At 34.5% G+C, this 8,604-nt stretch overlaps 1 protein-coding gene across 2 annotated transcripts in view; it reads left to right on the top strand.

Annotated features, from left to right (window-relative positions):
* LOC149799391 (retinal guanylyl cyclase 2-like) overlaps positions 1-8,288 on the top strand; it is a 175,831-nt gene extending 167,543 nt beyond the window's left edge. For both annotated transcript variants that reach the window (XM_089958728.1, XM_089958729.1), the window contains one exon: positions 7,777-8,288. In XM_089958728.1, the coding sequence (XP_089814854.1) occupies positions 7,777-8,266 (490 nt within the window). In that variant the 3' untranslated portion in view covers positions 8,267-8,288. The remainder of the gene's footprint in view (positions 1-7,776) is intronic.
* Positions 8,289-8,604: the final 316 nt, after the last annotated feature.

Consider the following 8,604-nt stretch of genomic DNA (forward strand, 5'->3'; position numbering starts at 1 on the left):
CCACCCTTCATTGATCCACCATGTGCACAGACATACATATAGACATACGTACAGACAACCCTATGGCTGTAGAACAAAAATGGAGAACGTTCACTCCTTAATATGATCCAAAAGACCAGTGTGTCAGTAAGAAAAAAAAATGCCTTAAATCTTCGGGCGAGTGAGTATTAGTAAGGGTAAAATACCTATTTAAACTGTGCTTTTAGTGTCTCTCACCGCAAGCTGTCTGCGGCGAGATACATGCTAGTTAGGTCGCTTACCTAGAAAAATAATTATCCACCCTAGTTAGGGTTGTACGCATGTACGACGAAAATGATCAAATCGTTATAAGGCGAAACCAAGTTATTTTTTGCCTTATTCTGTGACACATGCCCTACAAAATGCACTCTAGCTGCCTTTCGACATGCTACATTTGATATTAAGAAAAGCCAAAACCTTAGTTATTGCTTTCTTGACTTCTTCATAAATGCATGAACAATTAATTGGAAACACATTTTATATTGGTCGTTAACATAACAATTTTTAAAAAAATATAAGTATGCATTCAGCAACTTTTATAGCAACAGGTCACTGTCCAAAGTTATATTCACAAAATATGTCAAGGGTAATCATAGGCTTGATAGCTGTCAATTAAATAGTTGATGAAGCTGTTTGAGACATTAATTCTTGTTTACAGTCCAAAGCAAATGCATATGGAAAATAAGGCAGTGTATGCTCTTATCTTTACAAATACCTCTTATTTCAGTATTTGATCAATTTTGTTTTATTCGTCTGATATAAACTGTACATGTACACTGCAAACTGAATCCCTATAAGTAAAGGCCATTATTTCATCCTCATCCAGCCCTAGGAAACATCCCTTCCAATAACTGTTTGCGCCCCTTAATATTGAATAACAAGCATTTTGTGTCCCGAATATATACCGTTGGAAATGTATAAATCATAACTCCAAGGCCATGTTAATGTGGACAAATCTCCAGTTATGACAAACAATGCATACTAAGGAGTGCGAGAAAAACGGGTTAAAAAGTAGTAAGCACGAATTTTTCTTCCTGCAATAGTTAAAGAAGAAAGTTGTCTGTACGGAATCACAGTAACTTGTAACCTGTAGTATACGTACAAATTTGCTAAAACTGGTACCTACAGCGCACTCATATACTTTCTTGAAAATTTAAACAATGTATTGCAGCGTACGTAAAACACCATAAAATAATAATGAATACTGCTAATTTGGATGAAAGATCTGACATTACGCTTCTCCTTTAGGCTCTGGAATACAAAGTATGCTCAATGAGCCATCGAACGTGTTGCTAAAGGCGACTGATGTAGGCAGGTGCTGCAGTGGTTGTTGTTAGCGTGCAAGAATCGGGACCGAAATAGTGTAGTTTTGAAGTCTACCATCAAATAAGCCCAGGTCATCTACCGTGGTACATCCTTCAAAATGGAACTTAATTTCATTTGCCTTGCCACTAAATAACCTAGTAATGCTGTTTGACATATCTCACCAAGAAAATCAAACTCAAACTGATTATGTTTTTCGGCTGATACGATAAAATATATGGCAAGGTGTCTATGCTACGTTCATTGCACAGGGAATGAATGCCTAAACCAAACACAACTCACTAAAAGTGCATTAGTTATTGAAAACGTACACCCACATCAAGACTGCAAATGGCTATGAAGACTTTAATTAAAATGTATAAGGCTTTGAAAATCTCTACAGATCGATACTCAGTATTCACAGTGTAGCAAGGTCTATGTTATTGTCATCCTCCTGATAATGCCTTATGATAACATAGCATTTTATCTTCCTACACATTCCAAACATTGGTATCAATTTGATTACGATGGAATTATCCATGCCAATCTACGCTGGCGTAAATTATTGAATATATCTAACGCAACCAACGATTGAACGGTTTCTTATTGGATTTTTTCTTTACATATCGTCAAATTTGTCTGGGATTGGTATCATTACAGTATTTGTACAATTCCTGATTAATAAGATTGCTTACTACCAATGTCAGTTATTCGTGGATTGCCTCTCTTTTTATGGATGAAAAATCTAGATGTGAAAATTATTAAATGTACTCTGATTTTACTTGCCATAACATCTATCTATCTATCTATCTATCTATCTATCTATCTATCTATCTATCTATCTATCTATCTATCATTCTATCTATCTGTCTGTCTGTCTGTCTGTCCGCCCACCCGCCCGCCCGCCCACCTATCTATTTATCTATCTATCTATCTCTTTCTCTCTCTCTCTCTCTCTCTCTCTCTCTCTCTCTATATATATATATATATATATATATATATATATATATATATATATAGCGATCTATCTACCTACCTGGCGGGGCCCCAAGTGGCCGAGTGGTCTAAAGCGCTCTCCGTTACGGATCACTGCAATCTCACCTCTGTCTGCGTGGGTTCGAGTCTCGGATTGCCCTGCCAATGTGGGTATGTGAGAAAGCTTGCCAGTAGCTTCTCGAGGGTCGGTGGTTCTTTCCGGGGTTTTCCCGGGTTCTTCCTCCACCATTAATACTGGCCGCCATGTATAGCCTAGCGTGTGCTGAAAAATGGTGTTAAACCTTACAACAACAATAACAACAACAACAACCTACCTGGCAATATATCTATTTATCTATATGTTGTACCTCCTGGCAGCGATTCTCGAAACGTAATTACCATATTTCTTTCGCACACAATAATGTTCCTTTATACCACGTTTGTAAAGATCAAACAGGTCATAAAAAGAATATGGTCCTGTTTAATATTGTATTATTATATGTATGTTCGAATAATAATAATAATAATAATAACTGATATATCTCTTAGGCGATGGTGCATCGCAAATGTCCCGGCTCATTACAGTTTGCTCAGCGGAACTGTAGACGGTTAACTTACGAGAAGACGGGCATTGACGAGCACTCACTCACTCCTCAAAAGAGAAACGTGAAATGCTGGAAATTAAACTTACGCAAGGCTCATAAACATAAAACTATATGATAAATTCAATAGTCGCTCGTAAAGTAATATTGTAGAAACCAACGTCAAGATGACCGATAGTCAAGGTCCATAACTCATGTTATTAATATATTTGAGTGCTAAAACTCATTGGTCTTACGAATATAAATATGCACTGTACTCGAAATTTGGTGGAAATCCCATGATTCTTGGTAAGCTTCTGCTGAGATAATCAACGGTATTAGCGCGAGCAATCGAGGACAATAAATCCCCTAGGTGATCACGTGGAAAGCTGGAAATCAAACTTTATCAATTTGATTATAATCCAATAATATGTGGTTACATTAAAGCTGCATATAAGATAGATAGCTAAAAATCGATCTCATTCTATGTCCCGTCTATGAAACCAAATTTGGTTTAAATCCAACAATTAACGGTAAAGTTATCTTGCGGAAAGGATATTGTTGACGTAAGGGCTTGATTACTATCAGGCTGTACCGGGTTTCGTCGAGTATAGGCCTAATAAAAAGATTCCAAAACCATCGTATGTACGAAACTTTTAAGAATTATTGTCAATAATGTCAGTGAAAACAAAGGTCGGAATTATTTTGGTGATTTTAATTCATTTTAATAAGACTTTGGTTACTTGAGTAGCCAAAAGTATGTTCTTTTATATTCAACGTTCTCCTCCTAGTTCGTAGAGAACTCTTCTTCATTTGAATAAATACAAAGATTTTTTTTTGTATTTGAAACGTATTTGTCACATAAATACTACAGTTGAGATCAATCGCTCGACCAAGTCGTGCACGCACGATAGTAATCGTGTCATCCATCCAGCTAGCTGTCTTTTCGTCCCGTAATAAATATTGCTTCCGCAGCATAACTTTATAGTTCGATTTTAGCCGCAGTTTCATATTAATCAGACTGAAAAGCTTGATTTCCAACCAATTTTTTTTTTAGTTAAATGGAGTATGGCCTGTAATGCCAATTGCCATAATTTTCATTTCCTCAGCTTAAAGATTATTTGACTTCAACCATATTTGGCAAACATCTCTATTTATGATATCTTGAATGAATTCGACTGCAAGCCTTCCACAGCTTCATTTACTGGAGCTAAGTTCATGACTGCCCGTCCTCCTGATCCTGGTTTGGAACCATAATGATGCCATTTTTTATTGATTTTAGTACAATTGAATATTCGTATGTTACTTGTTTAGGCTCGAATAAACAGTAACACAAGAAAGAGTGAAAACAACAAGCTTTGAAAAAATACAATAATTTATTTCCCTGGAAAAATTCTGTAAAATTGAAAAAAAATATGAACTTACGTTTTTATAGAATCAAATCCAAAAATTACCCAGGAATAATCCAAGATTAAAAGTTTTGTAGTCCTAATAAGAAAATCTTCTACTGATTTCAAGTTCAAATCCCGACGAAGAATCCAGGATGGAAGACGATGACGTATGCTGTAACCTGTAGTTTTGAAGTCTATAGTTCCTTGTAGAAACAAGAATTATCACTCCGGTTTTGGAAATCTAAATAAATTTCCTATAAGAACTGTCTTTGATTAAGAATCTCACATGAGCACGTGTATTTTCCGGGAAAAAAGAATTAATTCTTTTTAAATCCAAGTAATTTGAAAGAACTCCAATCCAAGTAATTTGAAATAACGCCAAGCAGCACAACATACAACTACTAGTGTAAGAAAAACCCCAGCTGCAACTGTGAATAATCCTCCAAAACAAAGGTTATATCGTCTTCTAAAACGTAAGCAGGGGGCCACGTGATCATGTTCTGGAAGCTCGTAGAAATTAGGTACTTGTTGAAGATCACGTACACCAGTGTGGACATGAGGAAAACCAATCATTTTACTCTAAGAAATAAGATTTAAAAAATTGTTTACATCTTTAACACATATTCCCATCATGACCTCGAAAAAAAAACAATCATTTTAAAATAAAAATAGAACTTGTTTACTTGGTTGCTACAAATTTTTAATCAAGGTGTGGATTTAGATCAACACTTGGTGTTTATAAGCTAACAGTCAAGGTCAAATTATTTTCTGTAAAAGTATCATCTCTAGTGACTAAATTTACATTACAATAGCATGTAATAAAAATATAAAAAAACTGACAATTAAAATGAAATAAATATATATTAAATCAGATATAATTAAACCCAATATACATAACAATATACAGCTTTATTTTGCTATGACCTCAAAGCGAGTAAATTATCACGAAGTCATTGACAGGAGTTATGCCCCCTGATTTTCTACCTTGTTACCTTGCGTTTCCGCATCATAGCTTGAAATATATTTCCCTGAGGCTTTTTATTAATGAGTTCGGTTTCCAATGATCCACAAGACTAGTAGCAGTGGCTATGATTCCTGATAGCCTGTTATCCTGACTTTGATTTCAGCAGCAGTTAGTTAACGATTTATTTATTATGGGAGATGATTTGTAATCAAATTTATTGCATGCAGCTTTATGTTGATGAGAGCTTCAAAGGATTCAATTTCTTGTATTTCAACCTATCATTTAGAAGTGTTATTGGTCCTAATTGCCCGTCATTCTTTGGTTCTGCTGCATAACTATACTGAGGAGTGCTGGACTGTAACCAAATTTACCAAGCACCGTCATACTGATGGGACCTTGAACGAGTCGTATTTTCAGCATTCTATGCCATCACTAGCAGGCATTCTACGTTATCATTTGAAAGAATTACGTCCCTTGATTGTATGTTAAACTAACTTTGACTTCCCAAGACAAGTTCCTCAGTCGTAGGTCTTGCAATTGACACAATTCTTGTTTGTGTTGCCCTTTGGTAGCATATGTATTTTTGTTGAATATCCTGCCTCAATGTGTTCGTTTTTTTACATATCGATTACTTGTGAATTATCCCTATTTCACAACAGTAAATATTCCCCTCGGATTGTACCTGATAATAGGAACGTATTGTGTACAACATTTGCAGGACGCGAGAAAGACTTTGACAACTCGGGCTCAGAATCTTCTCTAGTGATATGGCAGACGGTCGCACACAGCAAACCGTTTATAATCCCTGTAGTGATTTAATAAAGTATTTGGTTTGACTTTGAAAGTTGAAAACCTTCCACTTAAAGATGATTATGATATTTCTCACTGACGATGGAATAGAAAATTCCAAAGAAATCATAAAGCCAAGAGTCATCAATATACGGTGTCTTTTCAATCCATTATAATTTTATTTTTGTGCGGGTCTTGTATTTAAGAAAAAGAGGTAAAATCCTTACTTAGATCGCCACTTTAATATCGTGGCTTATATCATCGCTTTCTATGGTTTTTATTAAAATCATCATATACGATGTCTTATTACAGACTTTAGAAATGGAATAATATTATCATAATAATAGCTACGTCAAGTCGTAGTAGTATTAGTAATAACTACGTCAAGTAGTATTAGTAGTAGTATTAATAATACCTATATCAAGTAGTACTAGTAACATTAGTAATAACTACATCAAGTACTAGTAGCATTAGTAATAACTACATCAGGTAGTAGTAGCATTAGTAATAACTACATCAGGTAGTAGTAGCATTAGTAATAACTACATCAAGTCTACGTAGTATTATTAATAACTACATCAAGTAGTAGTAGCATTAGTAATAAATACATCAAGTAGTAGTAGCATTAGTAATAACTACATCAAGTCGTAGTAGTTTTAGTAATAACTACATCAGGTAGTAGTAGCATTAGTAATAACTACATCAAGTCGACGTAGTATTATTAATAACTACATCAATTAGTAGTAGCATTAGTAATAACTACATCAGGTCGTAGTAGTTTTAGTAATAACTACATCAAGTAGTAGTAGCATTAGTAATAACTACATCAAGTCGTAGTAGTATTAGTAATAACTACATCATTTAGTAGTAGTTTTAGTAATAACTACATCAGGTAGTAGTAGCATTAGTAATAACTACATCAAGTCGACGTAGTATTATTAATAAATACATCAAGTAGTAGTAGCATTAGTAATAACTACATCAAGTCGTAGTAGTTTTAGTAATAACTACATCAAGTAGTATTAGCATTAGTAATAACTACATCAAGTCGTAGTAGTATTAGTAATAACTACATCAATTAGTAGTAGTATTAGGAATAACTATATCAAATCGTAATAGTATTAGTAATAACTACGTCAAGTCGTAGTAGTATTAGTAATAACTATATCAATCAGTAGTATTAGTAATGACTAAAACTAGTATTATTAGTAGTAGTAACTACATCAAGTAGTAGTAGTAGTAACTACATTAAGTAGTATTGGTGGTAGTAGCTACATTAAGTAGTAGTAGTAACTACATCAAGTAATAGTAGAAATAGTAACTACATCAGATAGTTGTAGTTTTAGTAGTAGAAACTACATTAAGTAGTAATATTAGTAGTAGTAGTAACTAGATCAAGTAGTAGTAGTAACTAAATCAGCTCTTAGTAAAAATAGTAACTAAATCAAATAGTAGTAGATTTACTAGTATTAATAGTATCTACATCTAGTAGTAATAGTAGAACTACATCAAGTAGTAGTACTTATAGTAGTAGTAGTAATAGCTACATCAAGTAGTAGTAGTAACTAGATCACGTAGTAGTAGCAACTAGATCAAGTAGTATTAGTTAACTATCAGTGTATTGAAATAATAAGGCTAGTTAATTTTCATCCTCAGGTGTTGACACTGCGTTGATTCTTCAATGGTTGTTTTGCCATTCTGTTTGAATTACACAAACGACGTGTTGCCATTATTTAAGTGTCTTTCTTCTTTACAGACTTGGCTCGGTGTACAAAAATTTTGACCCAACAAAATTTGCTTCCAGTCGGCAATCCTCAGTGGAAGTCTCTGATAATCCGAGCAGCTTGCCAGAATCACCGAGAGAACGAGCAAAATGCATTAGCACGGAACTACCAGATTCGAAAGGGCGAAAAGGCAAGCTCAAAAGAACTAAATCTGCGCACGTTCTCAGTGTAGCTCCAGCAGGAGGGTCACCCGCATCCAGTCGGTCTGAAAATAAATTTAAGAAGTATCTAAAGACAGCCATTCATAATGCCATGGTAGCAAAAGAGGACAGGGGTTCATTTGATCTAAGCGTTTCCAAATTTCCAGTGAAAAGCAAGCTGTCCACGACATCAAGCAAAAGTCACAGTACGGAAGACAGTGTGGCGTCCTCGTCCCAGTGTCAGGTTCAGATAGAGCACGAGAGCACAAACTCTCTTCGTAAAGACTCCAAAGAAACACAGTTTTTGCAAACAGAATGCTAGTATATTTTTCATGATATGTTGATCTCTCTCTTATTATATATATATATATATATATATATATATATATATATATATATATATATATATATATATATATATATATATATATATATATATATATATATATATATATATATATATATACATACGTACGTACACGCAGAAGTGTGCTTCGAGAGGGCCCAGTAATTTCCCTTACAGTATTCACAAATACCGCTCCTTCTGGGATATGCGGTATTGAAAATAGCCCATTATGGATGTGAATTTCCGAACCACAGAAAAGTTGTTGTGTGCTCTAGGCAGTATATGCTAGGTTTTGAAGATAGAAAACTCCACTT

Source organism: Sinohyriopsis cumingii, chromosome 5 (assembly GCF_028554795.1).
Source record: "Sinohyriopsis cumingii isolate HCF-2022 chromosome 5, ASM2855479v2, whole genome shotgun sequence".
Lineage (NCBI taxonomy): Eukaryota > Metazoa > Mollusca > Bivalvia > Unionida > Unionidae > Sinohyriopsis > Sinohyriopsis cumingii.